The 19,394-nt window shown below is 41.6% G+C and overlaps 1 protein-coding gene across 5 annotated transcripts in view; it reads left to right on the forward strand.

Moving 5' to 3' along the window:
• The window catches only part of LOC122810968 (myotubularin-related protein 9-like), a 557,891-nt gene extending 540,190 nt beyond the window's left edge, over positions 1-17,701 (forward strand). For all 5 annotated transcript variants that reach the window (XM_044082497.1, XM_044082502.1, XM_044082503.1 and 2 more), the window contains one exon: positions 16,810-17,701. In XM_044082497.1, the coding sequence (XP_043938432.1) occupies positions 16,810-16,970 (161 nt within the window). In that variant the 3' untranslated portion in view covers positions 16,971-17,701. The remainder of the gene's footprint in view (positions 1-16,809) is intronic.
• The last annotated feature ends 1,693 nt before the right edge of the window (positions 17,702-19,394 follow it).

Genomic DNA, 19,394 nt, shown 5'->3' on the forward strand with positions numbered 1-19,394 from the left:
TATGAATCCTTACACATTTGTTGTAGTTTGATGGCTTGACAGATGCATTTCAATGAGTGTAAGTTTCAAAGGAAGAGAAGTTTACTGTTGTTCATGCTAGTTTTGTTTTGTCAATGTGAGTGTGGTTTGATTTGTTCATCAAATGGCGGTTAATGTTTTTGCTGTAAACTTTTTAATAACATTAAAAAGTTTAAACTAAAGCAAAATCTTTGTATTCATTGTAAAGGTAATGAATAAAATAGTATGCACAATGACAGGTTTCAGCTGTGTTTTTATGATTACCAGAAATACTCGGACAAGTAAAGGTATATTGGTATTGCTGTAGCAGAGGGAGACTGGTCCATTACTCTGCCTAGGGCTCCTTTTAACCATGAGACAGTTCAGTACTTACTGTTAAAAAACTGCACAAGTATTTAGCCTCAGATGTGCCCTATCATTTTTTTCTATCTTTTTTTAAAACCAGGTAAATGGGCAACCTAAAGCACTGTCTAGTTAAATGGCCTACTCAAAGTCATACAGTAGGCAAATGGAGGTAGAAGGAATCAAACCCCATATTGTTAACTAACATAGGTTCACAGGTAGGTACTAGGCTATCTGCCCGAGGGCATTTATAAGCCTATCCAGAGTGCGTCGGCTTTCGCCGCCCCATTGATTAATTAACTGATCCTCTGTCAGGCAGAACCAATGAAGTGATCCCAGGGGTGTATTTTCTGTTACCCATCCACTCGTCAAGGTTTCTCTTGAAGAGTGTTAGTGAGGGGCTCTGCCTGATGTAATTTGGAATTTTGATCCAAAGCATGGGGAGTCTCTGTGACAGGAATTTATCCTTCCAGCATGTTCTATTTATTGTTGTGGTAAAGTTTAGCTCACTAGAGCGAGTGGCTCGCAGTGACTTGGATTTCTTTAGGTGGAGCATGTCCATCAACTCTGAGTTGGACATGGCTTTGTAAGTCAGGCACAGATCATCTCTGAGTGAGCGATATGCCACTGAGTACAACCAAAGTTTTTTCAATTGGTCTGCATAGGACATATGTTTGAGACCAGTAATCCTCTTGGTGAGGTACTTTTGTGGTCTTTCCAGCTGTTGGAAGTGTCTTGTGAGGTACATCCCAAATGAGGCATTGTACTCTATGATGGGTGTAATGAGTGACGGGTAGAGGGGCACTATAACTTCTTTATTTCTAGATGTGAACCCTTTAGTAATTAGATGGGCCACATAGAAGGATTTCCTAACTACTTTGGCAATATGATTATCAAAGGAGAGATTACTACCTACTCTGATGATGCCTGACTATGTATGTGGGTGAAAGCGCTAAGTTATCTGTTTACATGTACAGGAATATTATGTGTTTTTTCGTTCACTTGGTCTATTAAAGTTTGCAGTGTCTGAGGAGCTGAGCCAGTTTATCATTTACAAGTTTTTGGTGTCACATTGTGTCGGCTTAGAGATTACTATCTACCTGGGCCCCCAGATCTCTTATTACCTCTTCTGTATTAAGGGGGCTACAACCTATGTGGTAATTTGTGGGTGTTTTGTTTTTCCCAAATGGGATGACTATGCATTTTTTGGCATTTAGCTTGAGGCCATGACTTTGACACCAGGTGTCTGTCTCAGTAAGGCCCTATTGGAGGATGTCCGTGTCAGCTGGAGAGTCAATTATGGCTCCCAGTTTGCAGTCATCGGCGAACTTGGTTAGCCATAGTCCTCCTGTGTTTGCCTGTACTTCTGAGAAGTATATGCCGAACAGTAGGGGTACCAGGACCGAGTCTTGTGGGACACCACTTGTGACTGGTTTAGAGTCGGACCTGGAGCCTGCTATTCTTACTGTGTGAGTTCTGTCTGTAAGCCAGTTGGCAACCCATCTCATGACGTAGGGGTTTATGTTCAGGCTGGTGAGTTTTTCTGTAATACCCGAGTGGGGAATGGTGTTGAAAGCCTTGGTGAGGTCAAGGTAGGCTGTGTGAACCACCTTTCCCTCGTCTATGGCCTTGGTGATTGTCTCAAAGAAGTCAACCAGGTGTAGAAGGCATGATCTGCCCTTAACAAAGCCGTACTGGGTCGGGTCAAGTGTTTAGAGGTTCCCAATGTCTTTGTTAATGAGTTCCATGATGATGTGCTCCATAGCCTTGCAGATCAGGCTAGTCAGGCTTATGGGGCCACAGTTACCAGGGTCAGTTGTGGCCCCTCCTTTGTGGAGAGGAATAACCATTGCTGTGCGCGATTCTATGGGCATGTAGCCTGCGGAGAAGCTGAGGTTGAACAGTGTGTTTAGGTAGGGAGTTAGTTCATTCTGTAGTTCATGCAAGATGCAGCCTGGGACACCATCTGCTCCCATTGACGCTGTGTTTTGGCTTTTGAAAGAGCTGTTTTCACCTGTATGTCTGTGATTTTTGGGACACTACACTTTTCCGGTATTGTTATGGGCCCTTTTGGAGATGGGGGGGGGTGAAGTTTGCACTGAATCTATCTGCCAGGATGTTGGCAATATCAGTAGGTTCAGTATATTTTGTGCTATTTTGCACTAGTTCAGTGCATATCTGCGAGTTGCCACTTAGATTCTTAACATAGCTAAAGAAGGCTTTGTGGTTATCTTTTGAATCCTTGGCTATTTTTCTTTCGAAGTTAGCCTTGGATGATTTTGTGAGGGACCTCCAGTTTCTTACTGATACTGACCAGGGATGTCTTTCCTTCTTGGGATTTGCTTTTTTTCTGAACTAGTTTCCTCCTTCTACTGTATAGCCTGTTTATTGCAGGGGTCCACCAAACTAGTTTCCTTCTCTTAGAGGAGTGAGTTTTGGTTTTGCTAGGGATGGCACGATCCATGCATCCTTGTAGGTGCTCATAGAGTGCATTTGTAAAGGTTTCTGCATCTTGGGCAGAGTTATCGTTTAGTGTGGGGGCTGTGAAACTTACCACCTCTGTCTTAAGTAAGGTGAAGTTTGCTTTAGAAAAGTTTTTTACTGTGGTTTCCTTAATTGGGGGTGGTGGTGGGGTGTGGACATCCAGAGTGATTAGTTTATGGTCTGATCTAACCAGTGACGGGTTGACCTCCGGTGTGGAACACCTGTCGCATGTTGGTGATGACCAGGTCCAATATGTTTTCACCTCTGGTAGGGGAGTTTAACAGCTGATCCAGGGCATTTGAGCTGATGAATTCCAGGAAGCGCTGGGCCTGGGAATTTATACTAGAGTAGTTTTCCCAATGAATGGTAGGGTAATTGAAATCGCCCAATATACAGGGAGCAGCTCTCTTAGAGTTTAGAGCCTTAGTACTCTGCACTAACTGCTAGACCATCGGTTGCATCTTCATTTTCTGATCAATCACTTAGGGCTAAAAATCACTAAGATTTATAGTCAGTCACTAATGTCAGTTAATACTTTCACAGTTTTTGTTGTTCAAATGCTCAGAAAATGCATTATAATGCAAAACCTGTTGTTCTGTTAACTTTTATGTGAATTTGAGTAGTTGCCTCTCATCTGTTTCCAGTTTTGCAGAACATCACTGATTTTGCCTCACATTTATGTTGTGTCAATCGTTGACTCTTTTGTTTGTCTGGTAAATCACTGAGGACCACTGTTGGTCAATAATGACAGTCATTACAATTTCATAGTTTGTATTGGTCACAAAATACATGCCCATGCAATGCTTATTGCTCTGTGAATGACTGAAATGATTTTGGAGTTGTCTGGCACTTATGTTAGTGATCTGTTTCCTGGAGTCAAAGATATAGGGTATGAATCCTTTCACCTCCCATTTCCCTACTTTGTGACTTTGAGCAAGCCACTTAACCAAACAGTGCTCCAGGGTCACCCCTGATAAGGAACACTTTGCCCATTGGGTTTACCTGGTTAATAAATATATAAATAATTTATAAAGTGTGTGCCGTTCTGTCCCCTATTATTTTTGGCCTTGTCCAGAATTCTTGAGCAAAGAAAGTGAGAGTTATTTTGATCTGTTCCTTGTAAAATGTGTGGCGTCTGGCAAATTGCTGTACATTGTGGTCAGTAAATAATGACAGGAATGCGAGTTTCAGATTTTAGATTATTCATAAATTGTTGGATAATGCAAAGCCTGTTATTTTATTAACTTTGTAAGTATATAAATAAATATTTAAAAGCCGTTCCTGATTTTGTTCCTTGATTCTGATTCATTAGTCAAGAAGTTGAGGGGGCAAAGTTGCCAGGGCTTACTCCAGCACTCAAAGGGTGTAAAGCAGTGCATATAATCCAGAACAGGTCACCAACCCATTATAGGTCACACACAGGGGTACACACACACAAGCATACACAGAGAGCTAAGATACCTTTGTGCACTGTTATTTATGATTTTATTCATTCACTTGATCTTAAGCAAAAATCTGAGGTATAATGTCATACAACTGGCTGTAATTGTGTGTGTGTGTGGGGGGGGGTCAATATCACTTCATCGAATGGCTATTCAGCAAACAGCCATTCGTTGAACTCCTATTTAGCGAAACAGGAACAGGATAGGTCCAGAAACAGAGAGCAGCAATGCTGGAATTTATTTGTCCACAATAAAGTGCAGTTGTGCACACTTACCATAAATGTAGATGTTCGAGTGTATTCACTGTTGCAGTCCTAACCAATAGGTTATCCAGTCCCTGGTAGCCCTCTATCAGCCAAAATATCAAAGGTAAGTAAATATGACATTGGCTGCCATTGGTTGTAAAGGACGTCAGGACGTCAGATACAAAAGGAGGCAGCTGACACCATTTCCTCAGTTTTTCTTGCCTTAACAGTAAGGAGCCCCCAAAATACAAGGCTTAGACCAAGATAAAAGTATCTTTGGTAGATAAAAACAAACCAGATTCAGCCTGCACCTTAGGAAAGGAGAGTAGGAGAAGACCAAAAGGGGGAAGGAGGGGGGGGACTAGGACTGCAACAGTAAATACACTCAGACATCTACATTTATGGTAAGAGTACACAACTGTACTATGTTCATCGTGTTTCACTGTTGCAGTCCTTACTTATGGGTTGATTACCAAAGCCCAGAGAAAAGGGAGGAGGAATACCAACAGAATCAAGGATTGGAGAGAATGCCCTGCAAAACAGCAGTGGCAAAACCTGCCCTGGATCTAGAAAACAAAGGCAAATTATAATGCTTTGTGAAAGTGTGTACAGAAGACCATGTGGCAGCCTCCAAAATATCTTTAGTAGGGACACCCCTTAAAAAGGCTGCAGAGGTGGAAGCTGCTCCAGTGGAATGGGTCCTAACCCCTTGAGGAGGAACCTTAAAAAGGCTGCAGAGGTGGAGGCTGCTCTTGTGGAGTGGGTCCTCACCCCTTGAGGAGGAACCTTAAAAAGGCTGCAGAAGTGGAAGCTGCTCTAATGGAATGGGTCCCAACCCCTTGAGGTGGAGCTTTGCCATGAAAAGAATAACAAAAAGTAATACAACGTGCAATCCACTTGGAAATGGTTTGCTTAGAAATAGCCTTGCCCTGGGCTCCAGGGGCAAAACTGACCAATAGCTGAGCTGATTTCCAAAGGTCTTTAGTCTTGTCCAGGTAAAACTTGAGCTGTCTGTGCACATCAAAAGAATGTAGGATCCATTCACCTCTATTTTGTGGATTAGGAAAGAAAGTAGGAAGGTGTATGGACTGATTAACAGTCAGGCTAGAAACCACCTTAGGCATAAAAGAAGGAATGGTTCTCAGAGAGACTCGATCTGCATGGAAGACAAGAAAAGGCTCCATTGCCATCAAAGCTTGCAGCTCAGAAACTCTCCTTGCTGAAGTTATAGCCAAGAGGAAGGCAGTTTTCCAAGATAAAAACTTTAAATCTGCAGTGGCGGCTGGCTCAAAAGGAGGAAAAGTGAGTTTCTCTAAAACAAAATTAAGGTCCCAGGCCAGAGTAGGCACCCTTCTGGGAGGTTTTAAGTTGCTAGCACCTCTGAGAAACATTTTCATCAGGTGATGAAAGAAAATGGGTTGTTCAAAAGAACAATGAGCAGAAATAGCTGAAGCATGGATCTTGATAGAGGAAAAAGAAAGGCCACCATGAAGCAAATCAGACAAGTATTCCAGGATCAGGGGAAGCGTAGGCTGAGAAGAAGATTCCCCTCTAGCCTGCATCCAATGACAGAATCTTTTCCATTTGTCAGCGTAGGACTTCCTAGTGCTAGGCCTCCTAGCCTCATGAAATACGTCAACCACCTGCTGGGAAAGAGAAGAAGAAAGGGATTGATTCATACAATGAGCCATGCCGCCAAGTGCAGAGACTGGAAATGAGGATGCAGAATTTTTCCCCCTTCCTGAACCAACAGATCTGGTTTCAGAGGAAGGTGCCAAGGACGGAACTGGGAGAGGCTGTGAAGCAGTGGATACCAGTGCTGCCTGGGCCAGTCTGGAGCTATGCGAATGGCCCTTGGTCTTTCGTCCCTGATCTTATATACTCTGGGAAGAAGAGGCAGAGGAGGGAAGGCATAAACTGAAAGTAGCATCCAAGGGAAGGACAGATCATCCACTCTCCAGGCCTTGCTGTGATGCTGTCTGGTGCAAAATAGTGGTAGAAGGTGGTTGTCTGGAGAGGAGAAGAGATAGACCTGAGGAGTGCCCCATCATTGAATGATGCTGTAAAAGACTGCCCTGTTCAGTTGCCACTCATGAGGATCCAGGGTCTGTCTGCTCAACTGGTCTGCCAAAGCATTGAATCTCTTTGGAAGAAACTAAGCTACAAGATGTATGCCCAATGATGCTGCTGTGGACCATAGAATCATACCCTGCCTGCACAGGGGGTAAGAATGAGTCCCTCCCTGTTTGTTGATGTACCACATGACTGTGGTGTTGTTGATGTACCACATGACCGTAGTGTTGTCTGTCCTGACAAGCAGGGTCCCTGGAGGACGAAGATGCTTGAAAGCCAGTAAGGCCTGCTGAACTGCTGTCAACTCCTTTAGGTTTATATGCAGATGCATCTGGTGGGCGTTCCAACGTCCCTGTATGCATCTGCCATCCAGGTGAGTTCCCCAGGCGAAGTCAGAGGAGTCCGTGGTCAGAACTTGAATGGCAGGAGGTGGGCGGAAAGGTATGCCCTTGTTTTGTAAACAGGATGTAACCCACCATAGAAACTCTGTCTGCAGACAAAGAAGCAGAGGAATTATCATATCCAAGTCCTGTGTGTGTTGACACCAAAGGTTCTTGAGGTACCATTGCAATTTCCTCATATGCAGTCTTGCATATGGAATCATGAGAATGCAAGAGGCCATGAATCCCAGAGCTTGCAGGTATTTTCTTGCAGGGAGCTGGGACAGGCTTGCCAAGTCCTTGAAGTAAACTGAAAGTGTCTGCTTCTCCTGGGTGAGATGTATCATCTGGGCGGCTGTGTTCAGACACGCTCCGGGAATGTTATCTCCTTGGATGGCACCATTTTTATTTCTTTTTGTTGAATGTGTAACCAGGGAAGAGAGAAGAGTCTTTACAAATTCCAAATCCTTTAACAGCTGTTCCTGAGAATTTGCTTGAATGAGACAATTGTCCAAGTATGGATAAATCTGAATTTTCTTCTGCCTGCAAAAAGCAATGACTGGAGCCATGCACTTTGTGAAAACTTTGAGAGCAGTAGATAAGCCAAAGGGCAGTGCAGAGAATTGATAATGTTGCTTGCCCGCTCTGAAATGAAGGTACTGCCTGCAGCGTTTCATGATAGGGATGTGCAGATAAGCTTCTTTGAGATCCAAAGTTACTGGCCAGGAGTCCTTGTCCAGCATTGGCAGTAATTGATGCAGAGTGAGCATTTTGAACTTTGGAATTACCAAGAAGGAGTTCAGAATGGACAGATCTAGAATGGGATGCCAGGTGCCTTCTTTTTTTGGAACTAAGAAAAGTCTGGAGTAGAAGCCCTGGCCTACCTGCTGTGCAGGAACTGGTTCTATTGCCCCCAGATGTAACAGAGATGAAATTTACTTTTCTGCTTCTGCCCTCTAGTTTGGAGGAATGTCCAGGAATCCCTTGGGCATGGGAAAGGTGTGGAAGGAAACTTTCTGTCCTAGGGATACAGTTCTGAGTACCCATTTGTCGTCTGTGATGGTGGCCCAGACATTTGCAAAAAATGGCCAACCTTCCCCCTAAAGGAAACTCCGGGCAAGCAGGAACAGGCAGAAGTTGGACAGAATCATTGAAAATGCTTGGATTGAGATGTAGGCTTAGAACTTCCTGTCTTAGAAGTGGAAGCATGCCATTGCTTAATCCTTTGAGGGTTAGCCACATGCCCCCTAGAAGATTTGTAACCTCTAGTCCTGGAATGGCTCTGTCTGCTGGTATCAGGAAAAGTCCATCTCCTAGAAGGGTAATTCCTGCTGAAGCGAGGAGGTTGAACTTGCAGAAAGTCTTTAACTGTTTGCATAGACTTGACATTATCCTCCATCTTTTTCAGCACCTCCTCTGCTTTGCTGCCAAAAAGACTGTCCTTGTGCAAAGGTACATCTAAAAGCTTAGACTTAACGGGCTCTGGAAGGGGCTGTTCCCTGAGCTAAGCATGCCTTCTGATAACAGATCCAGTAGATGTTGCCCTGCAGGAAGCTTCTAAAATGTCAAAACCACAATGTAATGAATGCTTATTGACAAGACTGGCAGAATGCAGCAAATCCTACATATCTTTACTCTCTGCCAAAAGAGGTACACTTGCAATCTTTGACTTAATAACCTCCAAGGTGTGCTGCTGATACGTAAGCAAATGAAAAAAGACAATTGGTAGATCTAATAGCAAGAGCAGCAGAGGTATAAAACTTTTTACCCCACCTATCCAGATTCCTAGATTTTCTGTCAGAAGGAACAGGATTTTTGGTAAAAGTGGCCTTAACCCCTTTAGGCCCTTGAGAAATAACCTCTGCGTCAACTAGGGGATTCCTAAAAAGAAACAGATGAGAATCAGGAACTCTATAGTACCTGTCGGGTTTCCTGGGAGCAGTAGGAACAGAATTTGGAGTCAAAGAATTTTCCAGGAAAACATCATCAACCACTTCCAACACTGCAGGAATAGCCAGAGGCTTATGCTGAAGCAAATCCAAGAACTTCCTGATCCTTTTCTTAGATCGGGGGTAATCCTGACTTTCCCATTTAAAATGCACCCTATGTGTATACAAAGTATCACCAAAAGAAAAATCTTCTGGAGGAGAAGCAGAAGGAATAGATTCCTCTGCATCTGAATCCTCAAAAGGAGAAAAAAACCTGAGAAACTTCCTCTTCATCAGCAGAAATGCTAGAAGTATCAGAACCTGAATAAGATAAAGCTTCTGGAGACAAATCCCTACCCCTTTTGGAAGGAGGAGGCTGTGAGCCCCTAATAAGAGTCAAAAGGTCATTAGCCATTTTAACTACCTGAGATTGAGAGGAACATGAGGAAGCTGGAGCCTGCTTTTTCACAGGCTTATGGCTGGAGGATTTACCTGCAAGTCGGAAGGACTCGAGAGGCTTGGCCACTGCCGAAGTCGTGGAAGGGGTCGTCGGTATGTGCCTGCAGTCAGAACAAAGAAAGGAGGCCTCAGAAGCCAGTGCCTGCTTAGCGGCTCCGGATCCAGCCAAGGTGGCGACAGACAGAAATTCCAAAGGCAAAATGGAAGCCTGCGGCATGGAGGACTCTGAAATGGTCTCAACAGAGGCTTGCGGTTGAAAATCCACAGACTGCAGGGGCTGCAAAGGCACCTCACTGGCTACCACTGGGTTGACGACCAACTTAACCGGGACATCGTTGGTAGATCTGACACTCTGAAGCCTGTCATGGTCTTTATCCTTACTCTTCTTAGGAACATCTGAAGCCTGAAGACCAGTGGACACCATACCGACAAACTTAGGCCAAACTCCAAGATGCTTAGCTAAAAATTATCCCGACGATGAATAGTATGGGGATTAAAGGAAGCACATAGCTCACAGGAACGTCGTGGTCAAGGCGTAAACAAATACAATAAGAATGAAAATCTCGATGAGGAATCTGCTTTCCACAGGCAAGACAATTATTAACTTTTTCTGACATTCATTAAGGCAAGAAAAGAGGATCCCCAATGGGGTACTTAGCTGTAGTTGGCTTCAACTTTGTAGTCGGAAATCAAAAAGGTAAACGGCTGACCGGCACTCATGCAAAAATGCTTCTGCTTCGGGCTCTGTGGCAAGAAAGACTGAGGAAATGGCGTCTGCTGCCTCCTTTTGTATCTGATGTCCTGATGTCCTTTACAACCGATGGCAGCCGACGTCATATTTACTTACCTTTGGTATTCTGGACGATCGAGGGATAGCGGGGAACAGATAACCCATTGGTTAGGACTGCAACAGTGAAACACAATGAACATCAGAGATTAAGGGCTTTCATACAGGTACTTCATCAGAATCACAAAACAAATCACATCCAGCACTGTAAAATACCCCACCCTTAATACCCTATCCAATGAAAATGGCAAATACATTAACCCATACTTTAACTGTTAAAATGTAACCTAACCAACACTAATGTCCCTCTATACATTCTGACTCCAAAACATTTGATATAATGTAGATTAATATCAAAACCCATTCAAAGGCATAACATTTGTAAAAAATATATATAAAAATATGTTTATATAAAAACAGGTTGGTAGCCTAAAAATGTGTGGAAAATGCTAGTATTACATTAGTATTTGTTTTGTGATTCTGATTAAGTACCTATACAAAAGTGCTTAATCTCTGTTATTGTGGACAAATAAATTCTTTGGATACTTACTCCAGTGTTGCTGCTCTCTGTTTCTGGACCTATCCTGTTCCTGTTTGGTATTGTGCTTTCAGCATTTTTCAGTGTTTGGTCCTATTTAGCGAAGCTGCACTTCATCAAACAGCAAATTTTACGTAGGGTAAACAAGCAGTTGGCCAACTGAGCGACCACAAAAAAAAAAAAAAATTTAAAACCTGCCAACCTCCCCCAATGTAGGGGACTGCACCCTCTCCCCCCACAGACACACATCCTAAATAAATATACCAACTCTGACATTGCACTACAGTGGGGAAAAGGGCAAATTGCAGACGGTGGACAACTGCTGTTTTGCCCGAGTTAAAATTCACCATTCAATGAAGAGTGGCTTCGCTAAATCGGTGTTCACTGAATAGCTATTCGACAAAATAATATAGATGTGTGTGTGTGTGTGTGTGTGTGTGTGTGTGTGTGTGTGTGTGTGTGTGTGTGTGTGTGTGTGTGTGTGTGTGTGTGTGTGTGTGACAAACTGAAATGCTGCCAGCCCAGCTAGCTGGAATTTTGTAAATAAATATATGTCATTTCTGAATATTAATATGATCCATAGGGTTGTCTTACAAATGTAAGAGAAATATATGTTGTGTGTTTATTAAACCACTGGTACAGAAGTGTGTATTGAACTGTATGTTATGTACTGAGCTTCAAGAATGCAACCACAGTGTACCCTGATGGAGAAGAGCAGAAATGTATATGGACTATATGCCTATGCAAATGTATGTTTTGATGGTAGAAGTTGGAACATACAGAGTTAGCTTGCAAACCCTCAAGAAATAAGTTGAAATTGTTTATGATTCTGTTATCTCTGTTTCAGCTCAGAACAGACACAATGTCTAAAGCTAGAGGTTTTCCTATTGTCCTGAAACAGAAATAATTACTAGGTTTCAAATGTAAAAGTGGTGTTTTACGACTTCCAGTTCTAAGCAAACTTCTGAGAGATAAGTATTTTTCACAGAAAAATGTTAAATTCTGTTGGTATCTGTTAGCCTGGAAACTGGGGACAGGTGAAAAAGAGTGATGTCATCCTTCTGACCCAGCAGTCATGTGTATTATTAAATTAAGAACTATCTCAGAGATCGAGTCTGTGCATTTTGTATTTTTCTTTGGACCTGAAACATCCTCTCATTAGCACTTGCTTTGCTAATAGTAAGGACTAGATTACAGTAATCCCTCTTAGAGATAGATAGGAATATAGTAAGATTAGTTTAGATGTTTTCTGTATTGATGTGAGACTGTCTGCAATGTTGTTTTGAAATATTTCCTGTGATTCTGAACTCTGTTATCACTGTGTTGAGTTATTGAGTATGGTCTTGTTTTGTTATTATTTATTATTCAATATATTTAAAACTTTTAATTGTGACTGGTTTGTTTAAAGATATTTAAGCTCTTAGACTACTTGCATGTGTATTTGGTGACACTGTATAGGCCACTCCAATAGCCTTGCTGTTGGTCACACTTACCATTTGGATAATAGTAACATCACACAGTAGGATTGGTCACCCTTTGGGAAGGGCCTTAAAGTAGCTGATAAGGGATTCTAGTGGCAGTCCTAACTACCTTATGGTCTGGACAGAAGGGGGCATAGCTAGTAAACTTCTCACACCCTTTCCCAGGAGTGTGTGTGTGTTTGTATATCAATCAAATATCAAAGTGTGTGTGTGTGTGTGTGTGTGTGTGTGTGTGTGTGTGTGTGTGTGTGTGTGTGTGTGTGTGTGTGTGTGTGTGTGTGTGTGTGTGTGTGTGTGTGTGTGTGTGTGTGTGTGTGTGTGTGTGTGTGTGTGTGTGTGTGTGTGTGTGTGTGTGTCAGCTACTTGGGCAGGGACACGAAGCACTGGTTGGACAGAGAGAGTGCTGGAAGGACTTGGCTTGGAACCCTGGCTAAGGACTCAACTCTATAGCTGTGCCAGTGGGGAGTCTTATTGGGGATCTGGAGAAAGTGGGAGAAACCAGCTCCAGACTCACTGTGATCTATGTGTGTTCTTAAGGGTAATTGTACTTTACTGTGTGTGTACTTGTCATCCTCTCAATGTGCATGTCCCTCACTGTGAGGATTGAGGCTCCTTGATTACTGGGCCAGCAGTCATTTGTGTACACACACTCGCATAAACGCATGTGAGTCATAGATCAAAGCATTAACAATGTAGTGGATAGAATGAAGGAATAACTGAGATGGGGAGAAAGGCTAAACTTATTTGTCAATGGAAATTTGTAACTAGAGATGCTAAGAGAGAATATGAGAATAATTTACTTATTTCTTGTGTGTTTATGGGGCTCGTAGATTTTTTCACCTTAATCTCAAGTCTGTGATGTTCGAAGAGCTGGGTGTGTGTTAAAATGCAGTATATTACAGCTGCTGTAGAACATTTCTGTCTTCTAATTATTGTAAAAGGAAAACATTATGTTGTAATCAAATGTCTGTTCTGGCACGCGAAGAGAGACTGGAGCTATCAGGATATTCTTATAACGTCCACAGTTTATCCATAGTGTGAACTTTCTTCCTTGCTGCTAGTAAACGTTACATTTTACCCATCTGTTTCACATTATAGGAGATAACGTGCAATTCTGCATTTTGTAGATTGAAAGTTGACTGTGGCTGTGTTTTCTTTAATTGTTTTGCTTGTTGTAATGGACGGTACCGTATTCATGATGTTACAAACTTGCTCTTCCCTGTATTGCTTGATTGTCTGATGCTGACTCTAGATGATTGCATTTTTTTGGGGAGGGTGCTTGACCTGCTCACCTGGACTCGTGGACTTTTGCAGCTTGATTTGTTTCTCTTCAGAGTCTTTAATGGTTGAAGAACTGAGTATGTGGTTAAACAGCATAAAGTAACATTTTAACCGTGCTGTGAGCACCCTGAATACTTGTTAGTAAATGGTTCACATTTTGCTCTTTTTTTCCACTCTGCATAGTGTTCCATGCTTTTGAAGATGGAAAGTTAACCATGGCTGCATTTTTTTTTAATTCATTTGCTTGTTGATGCTAATTATGTGATGTCAATGTCCAGCCATACTAAGTCTGAAAATGAAGTTTCAGCTTAAGAATTTAAGGTTATGTAATTTTAATTATTAAAGCTACAAATTCATAAAGTCTTCTGATGAGATTTGTTTACAGTTATAACATTCAGAAAATCATAACTGCATCATTTAAAACCACACACTTCCAAAACGTATTCTTCTCCTGGAACAGGTTATTGTGTCCGGAGATTCCCTTTTGAGTGCCGTCCATACTTTTCAGCTCCCATATTTTTGCAGAATGTCCCTGAATTTGCTTCAAATGTTTCCTCATAACAGTTCTGATGTTTTTGGTAAATCACTCATGATTACAGTCAGTAATTCCAATCATTACATTTTATAGTTCATATTTCTAAAAAAAAAAAGATAATAAATGTTGATGCAAAACTTGTTTATTAACTTTTTAGGTTAAATAGAATCATATTTAAAATTATACCTGCTTTTATTCCCCCTTGTTACTTTTGGCTTTGTGTAGAACTCTTGACCAAACAACTGGAGAGATTTGTCACCCCCAAACATTCAGATCTAAATTATTTCTGTTGATGTAATTTTGGCAAAGCAGAAACACAGTCCTGGACAACTCATGTTGCTTTATTTGCTTGGTACAGTTTTTGTCTTTATTAGTGCTGCCTTTCTTGGAGGGGCCTGGAAAACTAATGTGTTTATTTGCAGTCTCAGAAACTCCACAGGTAGCACACTCAGCTTTGGTGCAGCAGTCTTTGGGTTCTATTCCGATGGCACAGACTCGGATTATTTTTTCCAAAACTAACACTGTAGTGCATCACAGCATGGAGGATACTACACTCTTGGGTGTGCTGTCCTTCAGATGAGATGTTAAACTGAGGCCCCCTGCTGGGCATGCTGTCCTTCAGATGAGATGCTAAACTGAGGCCCCCTCCTGGGCATGTTGTCCTTCAGATGAGATGTTAAACTGAGGCCCCCTCCTGGGCATGCTGTCCTTCAGATGAGATGTTAAACTGAGGCCCCCTGCTGGGCATGCTGTCCTTCAGATGAGATGCTAAACTGAGGCCCCCTCCTGGGCATGTTGTCCTTCAGATGAGATGTTAAACTGAGGCCCCCTATGGGTATGCTGTCCTTCAGATGAGATGTTAAACTGAGGCCCCCTCCTGGGCATGCTGTCCTTCAGATGAGATGTTAAACTGAGGGCCCCCCTCCCAGGCATGCTGTCCTTCAGATGAGATGTTAAACTGAGGCCCCCCTCCCGGGCATGCTGTCCTTCAGATGAGATGTTAAACTGAGGCCCCTTCTTGAGCATACTGTCCTTCAGATGAGATGTTAAACTGAGGCTGCAGCTGCCTGAATCAGTGATAACTCAGATGTATTTAAAGGATCCCAAATCATTTATAAAAAAGGAATTTAGGAAGTTCCACAGTGTCATGGCCAAATTTCCCTTTGTCAAAGGGTCTAATCCAGTCAACAAAATGTATAAATAAATCATGGTTGCCTCTATATCTTGATTATGTCTTTATATCTTTGTACTCTGTCTGTTTTTAATGCATCAGAATCATTAAGCAGTTACATTTATTATATTTGAATGGACCTGTCACTGTAAACTGATCCTAGAGTTTTTTCCTCAGAAATCATTGACGGTGAGAAGTTTGCACCAGCAATTATTCACTTCTTATGGGTGATTCCTCCTTTTTTTTTGAGTTGGTGTGAGCATGGAATTAGTATATGTAAATTCAGTGGATGCAGGAGGCCTTGCCCCTGCCCCCTGCAAAAAATGCTTAAAGTTAAAATTTTTGCCCTTCTGTGATTCAGGCATTATCTTCTGGTTATTTGGATCATTGACTTTCTAGAAGTTAGCATCTGATAATTGTACTGCATCGTGTACAGCTTTTAGAACCTATTTTTATTTTCATGTTTTTGTTTGAATTACTCTTGATATGTGTTCTCGGAGCAGTTCTTACCTCTTTAACAGCAGTTGTTAATGGTCAACAAAATAAACTAGCTGAACTGCACGCTTTAAGGTTTATAACTTTTCAGTCCAAGTACTGACAGACCCCCTCCCACATTCTTCCTGAGCTGTCAAAACTATCATTGTAATCCAGGAGCTGTTATCTCACCACTCCAGATCCTACTTCAGAGAACATTTAGCAGGCATTTAAGCTACTTTGCAATTCTCTAGTGTCTGCAGCAGGACAATGTGTGCGCAAAATATGCTGTATGTGTTTTAGATCCCCTTTACCCTCTCACTGAGAAAGGGGAGGTGATGTTAGTATCAGATTAAACAGTCCTGGAAGGAGAACAAGCAGAAAATGCTAGTCTTTACTAGAAGGGGTTGTGTAACAGCTACCACAGTGTGCCCCTTGATGTCATGGTAGATCACATCTCAGAGGTAACTAATAAAGAAAAATGGTCTCTGCAGTGTTGGAAAGGCTACCAGGTGTACCACCACACTTTTGTTTGTGTCTTTTCAAATGAAAGTACTTTGGATGTAGGTACACTCCCACCATGTGTACTGGCACAGTAAAATGGAAGTACTTTGGATGTAGGTACACTCCCACCATGTGTACTGGCACAGTAAAATGGAAGTACTTTGGATGTAGGTACACTCCCACCATGTGTACTGGCACAGTAAAATTGAAGTACTTTGGCTGTAGGTACACTCCCACCATGTGTACTGGCACCGTAAAATGGAAGCACTTTGGCTGTAGGTACACTCCCACCATGTGTACTGGCACAGTAAAATGGAAGTACTTTGGCTGTAGGTACACTCCCACCATGTCATTAGGAGGGAATTAAGGCTACACAGGGACTCTTGCCACTCCCACCATGTCATTAGGAGGGAATTAAGGCTACACAGGGACTCTCACCACTCCCACCATGTCATTATGTGAGAATTAAGGCTACACGGGGACTCTTGCATCATTAAAAAATGACCAAGCTTAGCTATAGTGACTCCAAAATAAGTGGCCTTCATCTGGGAGGAAAAAAAATATAATGCAGATTAATAAAATTAGTAGCTGGTCTAAGTTTTGTTTTTACAAGTAGTAAACTTTGCCATGTGTGTTAAATGATTTAAATCTACCTTTTCACTTGCAGGTTTATTCTTCCGTTGGAATTCCTTGACACAACATAAGAATGAAGTCTGGAATGCAATCAACAACATAATAAACTGTGAGTTCTGGCATTCGCATAAAGACAAGGAAAGACATGATCTGCATCTCTCTCTGAACACCACTGAAGAACAGCTTTCAAAATAGTACCTGGAATTTGTGGAAAAAAATCAACAGTTCCTGTTTGGGATATTCACCAGAATTTATAGGGAAAACAATCAACTTTCCTATATGAGACTATGAGGTCTGTTTTATGAAGTGAATGCTGACAGACAAACAGAGATGACAATACTGACAACAAGTGAATGAGCCATGTGGTGCCCTTAATCACTCATTACGGATCTTATAACCTATGACCTTTGCATGGTTGGTATCATCACTCATTATGGATTGTATAATCTATGCACTTTGCATGGTTGGTATCATCACTCATTACGGATCTTATAACCTATGACCTTTGCATGGTTGGTATCATCTCTCATTACGGATCGTATAACCTATGCACTTTGCATGGCTGGACTCATGACAATAATGTCACAAAGAGTGCATATGATACTTGAACATTCATGCAAATTATAAATGAGTTTTTCACCTTTAAATTTCCCATGAAGTATATGAATTCAGTGCATAAGATAGGGTAGATTGTGACAAATCCTGCTCATGAAATATTGTGACAGTCCAAAAGGGTACCTCATGCATACAGACAATGTAGCTCCTATCTCAATGTGCTGGGCAACAAGCAGGTAAAGTGTTAGATTCCCAGCTATGGATAAATTCCCATTATCTTGAATAGTGCTGCTGCTGGATTTGAACTTTAAGATGTGAATTTGGATTGCAAGAAGAAGAAGACAATCTCTGCCTTACCAATACCAATGAGAATAGCTATTGATTTTCTATTTGGACTGTTTGAATAGTCAAAAATATGCATATTCAAAAAAGTAATATATAAATATTAAAATTTAGTTACACAGAGAATCAAATATGCAGGTGTTTTGAACATCTTATCTGAATGCCATACCAAAAAGTTAGTGTTTATACTGGACAAGAAAGAATGTACTAAATGAAGATGCTAGAAACAGTTAGTAACTGGATATTACCCAGTTAATCTAAAATGCAACATTTCTACAATAGTGTTAGTGTTATGTTGTCATTAATGAATGTTAATAATTGTATTTAACTGTATCATGTCTTTTCTTCAGCAGAATTTTATTTAACTTTTATCATGACTTAACCTTCAGTAGAAAGTTGATACAAACTGTTTATATAACAGAACAAGTCTCACACCACCTGAAAACCATGCCATAGGCCAGCTCCACTGGCATGCATGGATAAATCCTGGGCTATGATCCAGAGGCTCTGAGTTTGTTTAGTGTTATAAATACCTGCTGATGCTGGTGTGAGAGGAAGGTAAGAACAACATGCAGGATCATCTTTCTCCGGGTCTATATTAGAAGAATGAAAGATCAAAATCCTGAACGCTCTAAAGAGTGAAAATGCCAGACCTCGAAGTGCTTTTTGTGAGATCACAGTACAGTGAAGATCAGAATATTTGCCCTTTCCTCACTGTAGTGCGATCTCAGAGTTGGAATATATATTTAGTGGGGGGGGGGGCACAGGAGATCCAAAAGGAATACCAGTTTTGAGGGTTTAACAGGGCAGTGTTGAGGGGTTACCTCACCTGCAGAAGAGGGTGGCACACCCTTGTTGTCACTGATTACATTCCATACCCCTGAGTAGCTACAGATGTGTGCTGAAATTCAGATCCTTAATGCTCCAAAGGCCTCTGGTTTTGAATAGGTGATAGCTACACTCTCCGATGCTTGGTGTTTACCTTATGAAGAAAGGATGGAATGGGCTGTATAGGGCAGCAGACAGAGGAGGATGATGGTCAGCAAGGCAGAAAGAAAAAAAAAAAGAAAAACTGTGCCATCAAGCCAGAATACAGCTGTTCAATGTTCACTATTATTAATTTCAAACTCAGGGACTACTCAGACCATTTAAGATTTTGCAAACTGATAACCCTAAAACAAAAATAGAGAAAACAAAGTATCATTTGTTGTTAAGTAAAGTCATAATGGAGAATATTAAAAGGGGAAGAATCTATATATGGCACGGTTAGACTGCAAAAAAGCAGTTGGGGGGCTTGGCAAGGGGTTGGGAGTGTGGCTTAATGGCTAAGGTGTTTGCCTTACAAACACAAGGTGCAGGGTTTGAGTCTCACAAGGGATAATTGGCTAGGCTTAAAATGGCTTGCAAGGGCAGTTAGCTTAGTACTAAACTATGAACTAAACTATGAACTATGAACTAAACTATGAACTAAACACATGTCCCTTGAACCAAATATCAAACAACCTCTTGAAAACCTGCCAATTTTCAGTATATCATATAAGTTTGGGTAAAGGATTTCACAGTCTCCGAGCCCTGTGATAGAAAAAGGAGCTCCTGATTAGTGCAGTAGACTGGGGTAACATAACAAAGAGAATTATTACAATTAGCACAAGTATTGTGATTATTAAGAAAATGCCCAAAAGTAGCTGCTAAGATTCCAGATTTTCTAAGCATTTGAAAACC

The sequence above is a fragment of the Protopterus annectens genome, chromosome 1.part1 (assembly GCF_019279795.1).
Source record: "Protopterus annectens isolate FY-2018-M chromosome 1.part1, PAN1.0, whole genome shotgun sequence".
NCBI lineage: Eukaryota > Metazoa > Chordata > Ceratodontiformes > Protopteridae > Protopterus > Protopterus annectens.